General features: G+C 41.9%; 1 protein-coding gene across 2 annotated transcripts in view; it reads right to left on the reverse strand.

Moving 5' to 3' along the window:
- faf1 (Fas (TNFRSF6) associated factor 1) overlaps positions 1-18,884 on the reverse strand; it is a 415,349-nt gene that overhangs the window by 65,397 nt on the left and 331,068 nt on the right. For both annotated transcript variants that reach the window (XM_043699222.1, XM_043699221.1), the window contains 2 exons: positions 18,744-18,880; positions 18,184-18,272 (listed from right to left, as the gene is read on the reverse strand). In XM_043699222.1, coding sequence (XP_043555157.1) covers positions 18,184-18,272; positions 18,744-18,880 — 226 coding nt within the window. The remainder of the gene's footprint in view (positions 1-18,183; positions 18,273-18,743; positions 18,881-18,884) is intronic.

The following is an 18,884-nucleotide window of genomic DNA, read 5'->3' on the forward strand; positions in this document are numbered from 1 at the left end:
AAGCTGGTGGCCCAGCAGCAATGCCTTAAGTGTAATTAGAATGAATAACGAAAGCTAGCCTCGCTACTGGTCTAAATATCCAACTAAAGAATAAAACATTGATCAAAAACAATTCAAAATAGTTAGTTCATATGGGCTAGCCATGTAAAATATATGGCATACTTGCCAAATAGCAGCCATAGGGTAGTCTCAGGGTATGTGACTACCTTGGGGTGAATTGGGTGAGGAGTGAGGGAGTGGAGAATATGAAGGAATGAGGGAGTGTAGAGTGTTTGAAGAGCGAGGGGATGGGGAGTGGGTGAGGAGCGAGGGGATGATAAGTATACTGTTTTGGATACTTTTGGGCCTGTGGCTCTGTTGCAGAAGAGGACAGTGATAGTGATACGGGATTCATTGGTGAGGGGAACAGACAGGAGATTCTGTGGATGAGAATGAGACTCGTTATGTTGCCTACTGGATGCCAGGGGCAGGGATGTCTTGGATCAAGTGTATGGCAATCTTAAAGGAGAAGGGGAGCAGCCCAAGAAATCGTGGTGCACATCAATACAATGACATAGCTAGGAAAAGAGATGAGGTCATGAAAAGTGAATTTAGGGAGGTAGGAAGGAAGCTAAAAATAAGGACCCCAAGAGTAGTAATCTCTGGGTTGCTGCCTGTGCAACATGCTAGTGAGGGCAAGAATAGGGAGATATGGCAGACAAATGCGTGGCTGAGGAGTAGGTGCAGGGGGTAGGGTTTCAGTTTTGTGGATTATTGGGCTCTTTGAACTTGAGAAGCACGCAGTAGACATTAAATGGATATGTTGATGCAGCTCATTGCTCTGAAACATTGGCCAAGTGAGATGCAGACACAGTTTTAGGAAAAGCAAGGGTAGGATAAGACAGGGGCAGGTTCAGTCTGCAGTAGTAGGAGGTTTTTCTAGGATTAGGTTGGTCACTTCTGTTATTTCCAAATCCACAAAAAGAAAGTCCTGATTAGAACACGCACCTGTGTACAGGCTGTATGCACCTCATACTCAATCCATTCATCCTTTAAAACTAAAATTGACCACAACTGTAAGACCGTAAGTTTTGCAGCACATGTAGGTCATTCGGTCCATTAAGTTGCTCCACCATTCATGAGATCATGGCTGAGCTGATAATCCTGAACTCCACTTTCCTGCCTTATCCCCATTAACCTTGATTTGCTTATAGATTAAAAATCTGTCTCTGTCAATCTCGAACATACTTAACGATAGTTTCGACAGCCCTCTGCGATATCGGAAACCCATGTCATTCAGATCCCAAATTAGGTGGGAAAGAGACTTACCGTTCACATGCAGCAATTACTTTGAGCATTCAGTGGATACTCAATGTGGAAGATGCAATGGGCTGAAAGTCATGTCAATTGGATAGACCTCACTTTCAGGTAGGCATTACCCTATCAAATGTAATACTCTCAAGTAATTTTTCGGTCATGCAGTGTACCAACAGTTCCTTAGTCCAAAGGATAGTTTAGAAGTAGAAAGCCATCTTGTTGGGGCGGAGATATGTATGGTTAAAAATTTTAAAACATCGCTTTTATTATTTTGTTTTGAAATAAATAATTATTTTAAATATATATTCAGAATTTTATTTATCTACGTTAATAAGACTAGTTTACAAGAACCCAGTAAGTTTACATCACTGAAAGACAATTTTAACAGCACTGCCAGTTGTGCAACAGTGACCATTTTAACAGTAATAAACTTTGACAGCTGAAATAGAAGAATGCACTGTAGAGATATTATCAAATAATGCTGTCTTTAAAATGAACTCCACCCAGTAAACTTGTCAAAAAGAGTTACTGTAATCCATAGAATAGTCTAACCCTCAGGCAGAAGAGTCAGACGGCAAAAGACAGGTGTGCTAAGTTCTAATACTTGTGGTTAACAATGTGTATCTACTCATTAGTTTTGTATGTGACAAATTCAAACATTTTGAGGTTTGTCATGCAACATCAGGCTATCAATCATCTGGCAAGTTAAAAGCCTATGTTTCTGAACAAAGCTTTCCAGTGTGACGCACTGCTACATAAACTCAAACCTGAGAAATTTCCATTTGCGTGACCCGATTGCAAATGTAGCATTTCTGTGCTATTAGGAAAATACAAACCCCAGCAAAAAATGTTCAGTCGAATCGCTCTTTCCTTTGAGTTAATTGAACAAAGCTTTTTTTGGTTATACTTGGGCCAGACTGTAAGTTTTTGGGTTTCAGAATTAAGTACAAATTTGCCCAAATCATAATAATAGCAAATCAGTAACTTGTTCAATAATATTACAATTGGTTTTAAAGAAAATTTGATAAAGTGACTTTAAGATATATTTCCTAAGTTATGAAAAGCAAAATTCACAAGATGATGGTGTTATAAATGTCTTCTCAATTACCTTTTTAAGAAAAATTCAAGGGATGCAAATAAATTTGTGTTTTTTGCACACAGGGATACAAATGCATCTCATGAATCGACATAGGATGCATCTTGTGGCTCCTAACTTGCGTTTTTAGTGCCCATTTAATTTAGCACTTACTTGAAAACTGCCAGTCTCTGTGGCTCTGCTTTGCCCAGTTTTATTTTAAGATTATAGGTTTGTCAGTGCTAAGTTACAGGCTGCCAACCCTTGTGGCTTACATTGCGTTTTAGCAGAGAGAGAGGGAGAGGCAGGCAACTCGTCACAGTTCAGAGCACTAAAGAAGAAAAATGTTGCTGTTCAATGCAATGCTGTGGCAGTCACATTTATAGAATGTACCAAGCAGCAGAATACATGGCAAACACATGGCATAGGCTTTAATCAAGTTGAAGATGAACAGTCTTTTGTGCGGCCAGTGAATTATGGGCAGTCAATCAATCATGGGGATCATTCAATTGCAGTCCATGGGATCGGCCACTATCAATCAGAAGCTTGGCTCTTGCTGTCTGGGATTTTGGACCTACTTGCGGAGCGATTCAGAGAGCACCTCTGGGCCACCCGGACGAACCAACCCAACCAACCTGTAGCACAGCATTTCAACTCCCCCTCCCACTCCACCGAGGATATGCAGGTCATTGGACTCATCCACCGCCAAACCACAACAACCCGTCGGTCGGAGGAGGAGCGTCTTATCTTCCGACTGGGAACCCTCCAACCGCAGGGGATGAACTTGGACTTCACCAGTTTCTTCATCCCCCCTCCCCCCACCTTGTCTCAGCCGGATCCCTCCAGCCCGGCACCGCCTTCCTGACCTGCAATCTTCTTCTTGACCTCTCCGCCTCCATCCTACTCCGACCTATCACCCTCACCTTGACCTCTTTCCACCTATCACATTTCCAACGCCCCTCCTCCAAGTCCCTCCTCCCTACCTTTTATCTTCTCCTGCTGAACACTCTCTGCTCATTCCTGAAGAAGGACCTGTGCCCGAAACGTCGAATCTCCTGTTCCCTGGATGCTGCCTGACCTGCTGTGCTGTTCCAGCAATAAAGTTTCAATTTTGGACCACAGTCAATCCTGCATGCCAAGTGCATTCAGTATGGGACTTACAGGTAGATCAGTTAGCATGGAGACATCTACTGAGAGTCAGGGCGTTCCTGCCTAGTCAGTTTGGGGGCTGAGGTGTGATTCACTGGAATGAGTTGCTAAGGGGATGCTTATGACCAAAGAACATTAGTGGCTGTGGCAGGTTCCCAAACAATCAGCATTTGGCCTCAGTATGAAAAGACTATGGTTATCAAGGTTGTGGTAATTTGTAAAGCCACATGTTCATGGTTAGATTGGGAACAATAACAGATGTATAAAGGGATTGAATGGAAATGGGAGTGGGATGGAAAGCATTCTGTGAGAGCCAATTGCATTAATCATGTATCCACAGATTCAATAATGCCATCTACCTGGCATTGTGATTCATGGCAGTCAAATTTTAATTCTTGCAAAAATTATGAGCTCAAGCAATCATCACTATTACACAATTTGCACTCACTGCTCCTTGTCATGCCAGATCAATTTGGATGCTAACTTAAAGTCTCACCAAGGTTTGCGATTTCAGAATCATATTTCACACCCGAAATTAGGTGTCAATGCAGAGTTGCCACATTTGCACAGTGAACTATAAATGTTCAACAACATTTGATTGGGATCACCTTCGCTTGAAAGAATTAGATGGGGTAGAATTTTTAAAGTGCATCCAGGAAAGCTTTTTGTGTCAGTACATTGATAGTCCTCCTAGAGATGGGGATGTAATAGACCTAATTCGAGGGAATGAAGCTGGTGAAGTGATCAAACGATTGAATTTTCAGTGGGCAAGCATTTTGGGGATAGCAGCCATACCTCTAAGTTGCAAAGTCATTCTAGAAAGGAATAAAGAGAGTACCTAAATTGGGTGAAGATTGATTTCAATATCATTAGACAGGACCTGACAAATATACACTGGGAGCAGCTATTACAGTTAAGTATACATTTGTAAAGTTGGAATCTTTTAAAAGTAGTACAGTAAGAATTCGGAGCCAGGATGTTCTTCTCAAGAGAAAGGCAAGTGCTCATGGGATCCAAGGCAAGTTGGCAAACTGGATCCAAAACAGGCTTGCAAATTGGAGGCAAAAGCTGATGGTGGAAGAAAACAGAAATTGCTGGAAAAATTCTGCAGGTCTGGCAGAAATCTCCAGGAAGAAAGCAGTTAACTTTTGAATCTGCTGACTCTTCATTACGACTGCTCATAGCTAGGAAAAAGTGGTTATTAAGCTGAAGCTGAAATGGTGGTGATGGTGCGGATAAGAGGAAGCAGCTCAGAGAGAAAGACAGATATGAAAGAGGTAGGTAGACAAGGAGATAATGGATAGCAGGCCAGGATAGAAGAAAAGTTGAGATAATGAGCTAAGAGTGAGAAATTGGGTTAAATATGCAAAATGCAACTCATATAATGTTATAATGGGCCTAGGAGTATGTGGGAATGGGTGACTGTAACTGAAATCCATGTTAGAATAGGACCAGTTCTTGGGTGGGTAAAAAACATAGGAGGATGGAGCCAGGCTCTAAAGGTATTGTACTTGGTGTTGAGTCCTAGAAGCTGCAGGGTCCCCAAAAGTAAAATGAGATGCTGTCCTTCGAGCTTATACGGAGGCTTGCTGGAACATTGCAGCAGGCTTACAACAGAAATGTTGGCATGGTACATGATGGCGTTGAACTTGCAGGCAACTGGAAGTTCACAGTCATTTTTGCAAATGGAGGGATATTTTTGAATTGGAGGCATGTAACCAGACATGTACCAAAGGGTTTGATGCTGGGATTGTGCTGTTATGTACATTAATGAATTGGATGTGAATGTATAAGGTATAGTGGTAAATTTGCATATGATACTAAAATTGTCATGGAGTGGTGGGCTGAAGGGGTTCTGTTTCTGTATTGTGAGACTCTTTTTTAACATAACAACTTTACGTTCAAGAATGTCTTGCTGTGGGAGGGGAGCAAGCACAGTTGATTGATGCTACAACTTCATACTCTGAATGTAGCATTACAACACACATACCCGAGGTTACATACTTCAGAGCTTTCATCAAGACTTGTCATAGGCCTCCTTTCAAAGCTTCCATGGCATAATGTCAGAGCATAATTTGATGCTTTTTTTATTACTGCTATGAGGGCTCAGGAATACTGTTGCAGAAATACTGTTTTATTTCTGTCATCCCACAGATTATTGGTTTACACATCTGACATGGACATTGGTAGATTCCTTATGAAATTGCTGCACAGGCAAAGACAGTGTCAAAGGAGAGAGGAATTACAAAATTAGCAACAACAGTAACTTTTAGTAGCTACCATATAGCCTCCAGTGAGTGCAGCAAGTGAAGATCTTTGAAGGAGATGGAGAAGAATTATCGAGTCCTGCATCTAAAGTCTTCTCTGTCATTTTCTCCAGCACTTGGAAACATAACCTAAGTTCAGACTAAGGATTTCTTGGTCATCGATATTGAACTGTATTATCTGTTGGAGCATAACTTGTATTTGGAATGCATGGCTATCCCATCATGGTAATCATCAAGGTTACACCTGCCTTGACTTTTATGTCAGCAGATCGTTTTGAGGAGCAACAGGGGACCAGTACATCAACTCCCGGTCTTCAATCCATAGATATATCTGGGCAATCACTGATGCAATTTTTTTTCTCTCTAGATTACACCAGCTTATATTCATCCCCTGCTACGAGGAGAGTCAAGCAGTCGAACTGGATTCTCCACTACTGCTGACTTCCATGGGCGCAGGATGCAATAGACTGCACCCATACTGGTCATAGGCACTCTCAAAGCAACGTAAGGTATTGGTCAACAGAAAATGCTTCCACTCCATCAGTATTGAATGGTCAGATTTTGATCATGTGTCTCAGATATGCTGAGAACTAATGATGTGTACTAATGATACAAAGAAGTCATGGGTTCCTGCCTCCTGCCAAGTTCATCAGCCCAGATAGGGATAGTTGCTGGATTATCCACCTCAAAATGGCACATGACACCTTTACAAAATCCTCAGTGATCCAGAATGAAAATATAACACTGCTGCATCATAGTGGAACAGTCCTCCCAAAGATGAAGTTTGATGTCTGTATTGCTTTGGAAAGGCCTTACAGCTGAGAAAGGACAGGTTACATTATTGTGGCACGCTGTGCCATTGCAATTGGAGCTGGCAACGGGTGAATGTCCTGGAAATAGAGCAATTTTGGGAAAACACTAATCTTCTGATGATGACAGCCAGTGAGAGAATCAGGGCACCAGGTGAACATCCAAGTGGTCAAAATATAGCTGTGCATCATTGGTCATCAGATGGAACTTCATTTAAACCTACTTCTAGAATGAATGAGTTGGGTTTTGGCTTCCTTTCATTGTGTAACATTCCATTGGATAGATCATCCTTAAATTGCTAAATTGTCCTGAAATCTCAGTGCATCTAACAAGATGAATTTAACCTGAGAAACGTTGTGTGCAGTTTCTTAGTAGACCACTGCACTGTGAGGGAGTGTGGACAGAAGAACTGCTGATTGTACACCACACAGCCACGAGTAGCAGCATGCCCTTGAAATGTTGTGAAGCAAAATGAAACTTTGCCTCCAGGGGTGTGTGGAATCATCATTGATTTAAAATTATTACTCTCAAGATGGGTGCAAGTGGGGACGTTTAATGTTGGGTACGCCTACCACATTCCCTGCACACTGCTTGTAGACGACTCAGTGTTGCCCATGTTTAAGTGCAACGCTTTGGCTGGAGTCATGAAAGTCATGGTTCATGGATTCCAGACAACTGGCACTATTGGTAGAGAAAGAATCAGTTAGTGGCAGAGATAAGCATTTATTGGCTTCTTTTGACTGTTGCAAATACTTTCCTTTTTGGGATGTGTAAAGAGGTTGCACATTTCAGAAGTGCATATGAACAATTATTAACAAAGTGCAAAAGAAAATTACAATGACATGTTACCCATGCCATCAGTGTGTTCTCAGTATGTTTTTCTCTTCTTTTCTCTCTCGTGACATCAATGCACAGTCCTGACATCTGCAGTTGGGATGGAGGGCTATGTGCTGCCTAAAGTTTTCTGCAGCTGCCAATTTCTAACTGGATGTCAATGCATTCACATGTCAATCAGCATGCCTGGGCCACCTCAGTGACTGTGCAGCTGCGGTGTTGGAGGAAGCTTGCTCTGCAGTCGATGCTGTTGGATCTGGAAGGCTTGGCCAGTCATTCCTTGGGGGCACTTAGAAGTCAGCTGTTTAGGCCTGAATGCCCTGCTCAGATGGAGTCTCATTGGCCTGGACTTCTACAAACTTTGGCATCATAGGGAAGGGGAGGTGGAAAGGCCAAGCATCATTGCCCTGAAAGGAAATGGCACCTTGAGTGAGGTTGAGGTCCCTCAACACTCCTAGCATTATCAATGAAAGAATCAATTACTGCATTGAGGAGGAATGAAAGGTCTTCATTGGTAGATATTAGGAACAAAAAGGAGGCAGTCACACTGCTGGGTGTACATTAGAAACACCCAACAGTAGGTGGGTAATAGAGGAGCAGATATATAGATACTTCACTAAGCTGCATTAAAACAAGTTATATTAGGGGATTTCAATTTGTCCAACATTAATTGCAATAGTCATAGTGTAAAAGGTTTAAAAGGGGCAGAGTGGACTGCTTTGTCCTAGATGGTATCAAGCTTCTTGAGTGTTGTCGGGGCTGCACTCATCCAGGCAACTGCAGAGAAGTATTCTATCACACTCCTGACTTGTGCCTTGTAGATGGACAGGCTTTGGGGAATCAGGTGGTGAGTTACTCACCGCAGTATTCCTAGCCTCTGACCTGCTCTTGTGGTCTCTGCATTTAAGTGCTGAGTCCAGTTGAGTTTCTGATCAATGATAACTCCCAGGATGTTGATAGTGAGAGATTCAGTGATGGCAACACCATTGAATGTCAAGGGGCAATGGTTAGATTGTCTCTTGTTGGTAATGATCATAGCCTGGCATTTGTGTGGCACAAATGTTACTTGCCACTTGTCAGCCCAAGCCTGGGTATTGTCCAGATCTTGTTGCATTTGGACACAGATGCATCAGTGCCTGAGGAGTCATGAATGTTGCTGAACATTGTGCAACCATCGGTGAACATCCCGCATTCTAACCTTATGTTAGAGGCATGGTCATGATGAAACAGCTGAAGGTGCTTGGGCCTTGGACACTACCCTAAGGAACTCCTGCAGAGATGTCCTGAAGCTGAAATGACTGCCCTCCAACAACCACAACAATCTTCTTATGTGCCAGGTGTGACTCTAACCAGTGGAAAGTTTTCCCCAATACCCACTGATTCCAGTTTTGCTCGAGCTCCGTAATGCCACCCTCGATCAAATGCAGACTTGATGTCAAGGGCTGTCATTCTCACCTCACCTCTGGAATTTAGCTCTTTTGTCCATGATTGAACCAAAGCTGTAATGACGTTAGGAACTGAGTGGCCCTGACAGAACCGAAACTGGACTGGGATTCATTGGCAGGTTATTGATCAGAAGTTTGAGGTGTGTAAGATTATGAAAGGCATAGACAAGGTGGATAAAAAGCATAGTTTCCCTTTAGTGACAGGGAAGAACTGAGGGAGGTTAGTATTAGTACAGAAATGGGGCTGGGAAAATTGAGGGGATTGAAGACAGATAAATTCCCAGGGCCTGATAATCTACATCCCAAAATACTTAAGGAAGTGGCTCTAGAAATAGTGGATGCATTGGTGGTCATCTTTCAGGACTCTTTACACACTGGAATAGCGTACAGATTGGAGAGTAGCTAATGTTACTCCAATATTCAAAAAGGGAGGTGGAGAGAAACCATGGGGCTATAGACCAGTAAACCTAGTATTAGTAGTGGGGAAAATCCTCAAATCCATTATCAAGGACTTTCTAGCAGAACATTTGGAAAGCAGTGACAGAATCAGACAGAGTCCGCATGGATATATGAGGGGGAAATCATGCTTGACCAATCAGTTGGAATTCTAAGAAGTATTAACCAGTAGAGTTGACGAGGGAGAGCCAGTTGATGTGGTATAGTTGGACATTCAGAAAGCATTTGACAAAGTCCTGTACAAGAGATTATTGTGCAAGATTAAAATGCATGGCTTGGGGGAAGTGTACTGAGATGGATAGAAAACTGGTCAGCAGAGAGGAAACAAAGAGAAAGAATTAATGGGTCCTTTTCAAATTGGCAGGCAGTAACTAGTGGAGTGCCACAGGGATTGGTACTAGGACCCCAGCTATTCACTATATATTAATGATTTGGATGAGGGAACAAAATGTAACATCTCAAAGTTTGTAGATATTACCAAATTCGGTGGGAGGATGAACTGTGACGAGGATGCAGAGATCCTTCAGTGTGATCTGGACAGGTTGGGTCCATGGGCAAATCAATGGCAGATGCAATATAATTTGGATAAATGGGAGGCTATTCATTTTTGAAGCAAAAACAAGGTGGCAGATTACTACCTGAATGGCTGTAAACTGGGAGAGGAGAGGGGGAAGTGTGCAGCAGCATTCAAGTGTCCCTGAAGGTAAACATACAGGACAGCAGGTGGTAAAAAAGGCAAATGGTATGTTGGCCTTCATTGAGGGAGGTTTCGAGTACAGGAGCAGGGATGTGTTGTTGCAGTTATGCAGGACCTTGGTGAGGCCACACCTACAATAGTGTGTGCAGCTTTGGTCTCTTTTCCTGAGGAAGGATGCTCTTGCTCTTGACGAAGTGCAGCGAAGGTTTACCAGGCTGAGTCTGGGGATGGCCGGATTGACATATATGAGGAGAAATTGACTAGGTTAGGATTGTTTTTGCTGGAGTTCAGATGAGTGAGGAGGATCTTAGAGACTTAAAAATTTCTAACAGGACTAGACAGGTAGATGCAGGGAGGATGTTCCTGATGGTGGGTGCATTCAGAAGCAGGAGTCACTGTCTGAGGATTCGGAGTGGACCATTTAGGACAGAGATGAGGAGACATTTCTTTACCCAAAGAGTTGTGAGCCTGTGGAATTCACTGCCACTGGAAGTAGTTGATGCCAAAACACTGAATGTATTCAAGGGGCAGCTAGATATAGCACTTGGAGTGAATGGGATCAAAGGTTATGGGGAGAAAGCTGGATTAGGCTACTGAGTTGGACGATCATCTATGATCGTAATGAATGGTGAGCAGGCTCGAAGGGCTGAATGGCCTCTTCCCACTCCTATTTTCTATGTTTGTCTATGTTTGAAGGATCAATAACATGGGGACATAATTTTAATATAAAAGGCAGGAGGTTAAGAGGGGGTTTGAGGAAAATTATTTTCACCAAAGTGATGTTCTGCCTCGGAGAGTAGGTGAAACAGCACAGCTGGTCAGGCAGCAACCGAGGAGCAGGAGAGTCGATGTTTCGAGCATAAACTCTTCATCAGAAATGTAATCAGAAACATCACATTCCTGATGAACAGCTTATGCTCGAAATGTCGAATCTCCCGCTCCTCGGATGCTACCTGATTGACTGTGCTTTTCCAGCACCACACTTCTTGACCCTGAACTCCAGCATCTGCAGTCCTCATTTTCTCTGAGTAGGTGAAACAGGAAACCTAACAATCTTTAAAATGTATGTGGATGAGTACTAGAAGTTTCATGACACTCAATGGTATCGGCCAAGTGTCGGAAAGAAAGAGCAGTTTTTTAAAAATTCGCTCAAGAGATGTGGGCATTGCTGTCTGAGCCAGATTTATTGCCTGATCCAAGTTGCCCTTTATAAGGTGATGGTGAGCTGCCTTCTTGAACACTGTAGCCCACGTGCTGTAAGTTGACCCACAATGTCCTTAGAGAGACACAAAATATATTAATTCAGTGACAGTGAACAAACGATGATATACTTCCAAGTCAGGATAATGAGTGACCTGGAGGGGAATTTGCAGGTGGGATTGCTCCCATCTGTCTGTTGACCTTATCATTCAATACAGAAGTGGTGATGAGTTTGAAAGGCACTGTCTAAGGATATGTCTAAGGTGAATTTCTGCAGAGCATCTTGTACATATGAGGCACTGCTGCTACTGTATGTCAGTGATGGAGGGAGATAGATGATTTTGCAGATGTGGTGCCAATTCACTGGGCTGCTTTGACCTGGATGTGTCAATCTTCTTGAGTGTTGTAGATGACGGATAAGTTTTGGGGAATCAAGATGTGAGTTAATTGCCGCAGTATTCCTAGCCTCTGACCTGCTCTTGTAGCCACAGTGGTCAGTACGATTGAGTTTCTGGTCAAGGGGAACCCCCAGGATGTTGATAATGAGGGATTCAATGATTGTAAATCATGGACTGTCAAGAGCTGAGATCAGATTGTCTCTTATTGAAGATGATCATTGTCTGGCATTTGTGTGGTGCAAATATTACTTGCCATTTGTCAGCCCAAGGCTAAATATTGTCCAGATCTTGTTGCGTGTGAACATGAACTGCTTCAGTATCGAAGGAGTCGTGAACATTGCACAGTGGCAACCACATCCACTTCTGACCTTATGATGGAGGGAAGGTCATTGGTGAAGCAGCTGAAGATAGTAAGGCTTAGGACATGACCCTAAGAAACTCCTGCAGAGATGCTCTGGAGTTCAGATGACTTCCTATATGCTAGATATGACTCCAATCTGTGGAGTCTCTTTGATACCCATTAATTCCAGTTTTGCTAGGGCTCCCTGATGCCACACTTGGTCAAATGTAGCCTTAATGTCAAATCTGCCACTTTCACCTCACTTTTGGAATTCAGCTCTTTTGTCCATTTTTGAACCAAGACTTTAATGGGGTCAGGAGCTGAGTGGCCCTGGTGGAACACAAACTGAGCTTCACTGAGCAGGTGCTACTCGATAGCACTGTTGATGACATCTTCCATTACTTTACTGATGATTGACAGTAGACTGCTGGGGTAGTAATTGACAGGGTTAGATTTAGCTGACTTTTAGTGTAGAGTAGTTTTTTTGTCAGTGCAGACTCAATGGGCCAAAGGGCTCCTTCTGTACTGTATGGTTCCATAATGCTTGCAATGATGTTAAGCACATGATGAAGAACTTATGTCCAAAATGTAGACTCTCCGCTCCTCGGATGCTGCCTGTCCTGCTGTATGTTTCCAGCACCACACATTTGACTCTGATCTCCAGCATCTGCAGCCCTCACTTTCTCCTAGCTGAGCATGTATGGCTACAGCAATGGAGTGCAGGTCAGAGTTCATATCTGGCAGACCCGAGTATGCTGAACCTGGCTCTCCATGGTGGTAACATGCCTGTCCCTGGAGGAAGCCAGACATATGCATACCAACCAGCAAGATACAATGAACATGGGGGGACTCCTCCAAGCTTAAGTCCAGTTTACTGACTTCCTCTGACAAACCTGCCTACTGATCTGTACCTGTGCATGTAACAATGTCATTAATGGGCAAAACCATGAATTGTCTTCTCCAAGCTGGGCAGGTGCCTAGTCTCTGACAGTCCTCCAAGTGCCAGAAACCTGGGACATTTCTTCCTTGAGCAGCAGCTGAAAGTCCTCAGTGATGTGCTCAACAGGTTGCGCTCCCAAGTCTAATCCAGACAGACAATGCACTGAAGTGAAAGTCTCTGTGCTGATGCAGCCTTTGAGGACTGATTGGCTTCCGCCTCAGAAGTGGAGGTGGAGCTGAGCATCTCTGGTGCAGGTCTCTGCTTGTTGAGCTGCAATGGATGCCACAAATACCTGCATAAGAGATGGAATTAGTTCTGTAAAAGGAATAGACATTTTTTCAGATTATGAATGAGTTATCTTTTATGGTAATGGGAGAACAGTGTAGCACAATGAAACTCACTGAGCTGGTTGAGCCATTGTGGTCTCAGCAGCCGCACAAATGGTGCTTCACTTTACTGGCCAAATCCAATGTTCTACTCATATGATGCGACAAGCTATTGTGTGGACGTGTAATAGTGAAAGTTGTAGTCCATGACCTTTAAGGAAAGGAATATGTAGCAGCAGAGTTCAAGAGTGTGGGTGGACTTGTGAGAATGAGGTTGCAGAGAGAAAATGATGTATTTTGTCTTTGAGGAGTGCAGATGATTATTCATCTTCTTCTGGCACTGTTGTGCATTGTGTTTCATCTGCAAAAGTGCAGTGACCTGGATTCTTATCTTGGTCCAGGCTAGCTGTGCTGAATGGTGTGGCTACCTCTGCCAGTCAGCAGGAAAAATGATAGCCCTCCTTTCTTCCACCCTATGTACCTGCACCTGCAGGTCTCTGTTGCCAAATTGAGTAACTAACTTGCCTTTCCTGGCCATTTCCTTCAGTATAGCAGTATGTAGCATGAGGGGAAGCTTCCAGTCTTGCAGTCTGAAGTGGTACACAGTTGAAGTTTAACTATGGAATCAGTGGCACGAACATTGAGAAGTCCAGGCAATGGTGAGCACTTCTGCCTCTTTTGTTGCACGATTTCGCAAGAAGCGGGTTGTGTCATTTAATGAGATGAAAAGCAGAAGACTATGCGACCAAATGTCCGCAATCTGATTCAGAAAAACACTGCCAAAATAAATGAGAAAATTCATTTCACCGTACTCAACTGATTCGGGTCTCAAGGTCTCAGTTTCAAGCTACAAATGGAAAAAATGCAGCAGTTGCACACGGGAGAGACAGAATCTTTATTTGTAGAAGTAGCTCTATCCTTCCCTCCCCTGCCACACCTCCATTCACTACATACCTTCAGTTCTCTCTGTTTCACATATATTAAACAAATGACCAACAGTTCCTCAGAGTGGGCAGCTTCCTGATTGGCTAGTTTACATAAAAAGTCAGTGGACTGAGGTCACTGCGATTGAGCTGCTTCTTGGGCAGCTTCGAGGATTTCTGGCCAGTTCTGACAGTGTTTAGCCTAACTGGCCAGAAACACAAAAAGCTGTCAGAGAAGCAGGTTAATCAGAGTGACCATCTGTTAACTGACTCAAACTTTTTAAAAGCTCCCAACAATCACAACAAAGAGTCCAAAGACAAAATTCCAAAATCCATGCCATTTATCAGAAATTTATAATTTCTGAAATGAAAATGCATAGGAGTTATTTACTTTCCTAAATGTGAGAAGTGGTATGATAAGATGCTTAGATGGCAGGCTGATCATGTACAAAGACAAAAATAAATGTTAACAAAAGTAAGTTTATAATAAAGCAATGCACAATATGAAACAAAACAAATACCAGGCAAATCAAAGTCAAACACTAAAAAGTTGAAGTAAAGGCTGCTATTAAATCAGCAAAATTATTGGAAAAGAGTGCGACAAAAACCTTGGTAATATTGTTCAAAGCTTTTTCAGCTGTTAAGAATCAAAGACTTGGCTGCTGAATGATGCTGTGGTTCTACGATTCAAGGACAGATTATAAATAATCCAACATATGGCTGAGATGCTAAATCAGCACTATACATTGGGCTTTATTCTTAAAGATGATGCTGAAATGGCTTGGCATTTACAGCAAGATTACTAATACAGCTGAGGATGTCATCTTGGGTATAAAGAGGAACCTTAAAATCAGCTGCTGACCCAGACGCATCTATCAGTTGGTCCTTAAAATGTTGTGATAGCTCTATGATAATCTGTGGCTTTTTATCAGAAGTAGGTGGTGGGTGGTCAGTTCCAAAAGACATATACAGTAAGACATATACAGTGCTTTTCGTGACATGAGGTTCTCATAGCAAGCACTTTATTGCCAATTCAGTAGAGTTTTGAAGTCACTATTGTAAACTCAGGAATCATCATGGGTGAGACCAAGGCTTTGGAAACAGCGCAGAGGAGGGATCCAAAATGAAATCTCAGTTTAAAACATTTCAGTAACTCACATAGACTCAAATAGGAAAATAAACCAGAAAAAGCTGGAAATACTCAGGAGATTTTGCAGCATCTTTGGACAGAATAGCTGTGTCAGGTATTACGCATCAAAAAGTAAAAGGCGCAGAATTAAAATAATGAGGTAATTAAAGGCAACATGAGGAAAACTTTATTCATACAGTGCATTGTTAAGGCATGGAATTCACTGCCTGGGAGTCTGATGGAGGCAGGTTCAACTGAAGGATTCAAAAGGAAATTAGACCTATCTGAAAATAATGTGCAGAGCTACAAGGAGAAATGGGGGAAATGGAACTCAGTGAACAGCTCATTTGGAGAGCAGGTACTGACATAATCAGTCAAAATACCTTCTTCTGTACTGTAACAATTCTGTCAAGATCAATCTGGGTGGCACAGTGGTTAGCACTGCTGCCTCGCAGTACCAGAGACCCGGGTTCAATTCCCGCCTCAGGCAACTGACTGTGTGGAGTTTGCACGTTCTCCCCGTGTCTGTGTGGGTTTCCTCCGAGTGCTCCGGTTTCCTCCCACAGTCCAAAGATGTGCAGGTCAGGTGAATTGGCCATCCTAAATTGCCCGTAGTGTTAGGTAAGGGGTAACTGTAGGGGTATGGGTGGGTTGCGCTTCGGCGGGTCGTTGTGGACTTGTTGGGCCGAAGGGCCTGTTTCCACACTGTAATGTAATGTAATCTAATGACCTTTTGTCAAAAATCACTAAATTTGTTTTTTTCAGATTTTGGTCTGTATGGTTTAAAGGAGCAAAGATTTGGGGAATTCAATTGTGACTTACAAATTTGAAGAGCTAGGTATGTCCTTGAGGGCCAATTTCAAACAGATTTTTTTCTATACATCCTGAGGTATCACTGGTAAGGCTAACAGTTATTGCACAAAAGTCATTGGCCTTCTTAAGGTGATAGTGAACAGCCATCTTGAACTGCTGCAAACTGGGTGATCAAGGTGCTCCCAATAATGGTGTATAATAATCTTTTGAAGGGCGATTTGAATACAACTAAGAATTTCTTCAACTTGCTAGGTAATCTCACAAGGCAGTCAAAGGTCAGTCATATTGTTTTGGGTCTGGAGTACTCCGGAGGAAAGGACAGCAGAGCCCCTTCCTTCAAAGTCATAGTGAAACAGATGGTTTAAGACAATCCGGCAGTTTTGTGGTATTCGTTTTTCATTCCAAATTTATTTACTTTACTGAACTTAAATTCCCCAATCATTGCTTCAGATCATTAATTCAGATCTATGAATCTTTTGGGCAGTATGATAACCACGAAGCTTTCATATGCCAATGTGCATAGATTAAGACAAAGAAGGGCTCATGCTAGACAAGAACCAGGCTAAATGTTAGGTGATTCTCTGTTTTGTTGAGGATAGTGAAGCAGTGCAACAGGATCCCAACTCTTGTGGTGAATTTGGATTCACTGAATTCCTTTGAGAGAGTGCTGAACATGTTTCTGCTTGGGGCAGAGATCACCATTTATAAAATGCATCCAAATGTAGTCCACTTCCTGCAATATTGCTGTCATCCATTCCCCCACTCTCTCAGAACCCAAATACGCACCCCCCCCCCCACCCCCCACCCCGTTCTCACTTTGAACCCCAGCAAGCTACTCAGCTTAAAGAAAATTATGTGATGTATGCTGTGATTGCCAGCGATGCCCATATACTATGCAAGAATACAACTCATATGTGACATTCCTATCTTCACCTCATTTTTATACTCGGCACTGCTGCAAACCTAACAGTCGAATCTTACAGCCTGCACTCACTGCCAGGAATTCAACAAATAGCCATATCAGACCATAGATTGTTCCAAACTCACTGACTCATTTCCCTCTGTATTGTAAGACAAGTTGCTGGTAGGAGACAAGGATATTTCCGTGTTCTTATTCTCATGGAGAAGGCAGTGGCTACTGTCACTGGAATAGTCATCAGAGATTATTTAGATCACATTGCCTGAATTTAAGTTTGAATTTTGATAAGCTACAAAGGGGAAGCCCTTGAACAGTTTTCAGAATTTATTTTAGAACACAAGTTTGAAGTATGAAGGAAGAAAAGATCAGTAAACAAGGCAACTGAAATCCTACTCAGAGTGGAATTCAACATTTGCAATAATTTGACATATTTTATACCAATTTTAATATTGACAACATCATAACCCAAGTTAAACTCGAGAGCTCCAAAATATTGACAACATCACAACCCAAGTTAAACTCGAGAGCTCCAAAACTCGAGAGCTCCAATTTAATACCAAAACTAAAATTCTCAGACTTGAATCCTTTATCTATACTGAATTAGCAGGCCTTAACTGAGTTACAAGTAGCTCCAGGCAAAAGAATAAAGAAACCAGAGTTCTTGGATTAATGGCTATCCAATGACTTCCTAGCAAAAATGTGTTGTCAGCACAGTGGGTGAGGACAATATTGCATTCAGCAATATTAAGCTTGCACTTGCCATACACACATATGATAGTGAAGATTACCAACTCTGATGGAATAGTTTTTTGCCAGTTTTCAGCTTCAGGAATGAAAGAGATGATAGAGAAGAACTTTTATAGCTTTCGTTAAAAAAAAGTGCGGAACATCAAATTTTAATAGTTTGAGGAATTGGTTATGAAACAAATGTTTTGTTTATTGGAGCCAAAAGGTGCATTAAGTGCAATAAGACGAAATATGGAAAACTAATAAATCCCTTTTAAAAGGAAGATTTTTTCTCAGATCCATTTTCGTTTTTTGGAATATTTAATTTGTTCTTTACTGAGTCTCCAATTTGAATTTAGAAAAATTTGACTTTTTATTTCATAAGACAGTCTAACAGATTGTAACAAATAAAATGCCTAAATATTTTCACATCTCTTTACCTCATCCTTTATATCCTCTTGTTGTTGCGCTGTGAAGATCTCCATGGCATTCATCAGCCTCATCATCAGATCATCTACTGTTGTATTACCTAGCAACAAAGGGACACAATCGAGCTTTAAGCTATTAAGATTAATGCATGTTTGATGGAAGCAAGCAATTTGAGCTTTCATTAGAAAGGCATTAAGAAGTGGCACTTTTTTTTAGAAGTATGAATTCAGGATGAGATTGAATGTATTGTGTGCTCGCACAGTTATTTTTAATTACTTTCTAACTGAAAATAAGTGAGTTAAACTGAGGAAAAAAATCTGAAAATATGTTATTTTATAGCAGCGTAAATTTCTTGAGAACGGTTAATTTACCAAAATGCAATTTGACACTGATTATTTGCGTGCACATCATACACAAACATAAGCCAAAGCACTGGGTCCAAATTATCTCATCCGTATTTGAACATTCAAAATGAAAAATGCAACTCATGGATTTTTAATATTTGCCACCGTCTTGTACATTCTGCATACGAATGAAACTTAAAACATATATGCTTTCTACTTGAAATTACCTTGAATCACATTCAAAACTTCATTGGATGATCGTTTCCCCATAATAATAAGAAGCAAGGGAAACTGATCAGTTTTATATGTTCTAATGGTCTGTGCCACAACACTGCCAAAATGCCTCGTGCACATGCTCAAAAATCTGA

This window comes from Chiloscyllium plagiosum, chromosome 11, assembly GCF_004010195.1.
Source record: "Chiloscyllium plagiosum isolate BGI_BamShark_2017 chromosome 11, ASM401019v2, whole genome shotgun sequence".
NCBI classification, from domain to species: Eukaryota; Metazoa; Chordata; class Chondrichthyes; order Orectolobiformes; family Hemiscylliidae; genus Chiloscyllium; species Chiloscyllium plagiosum.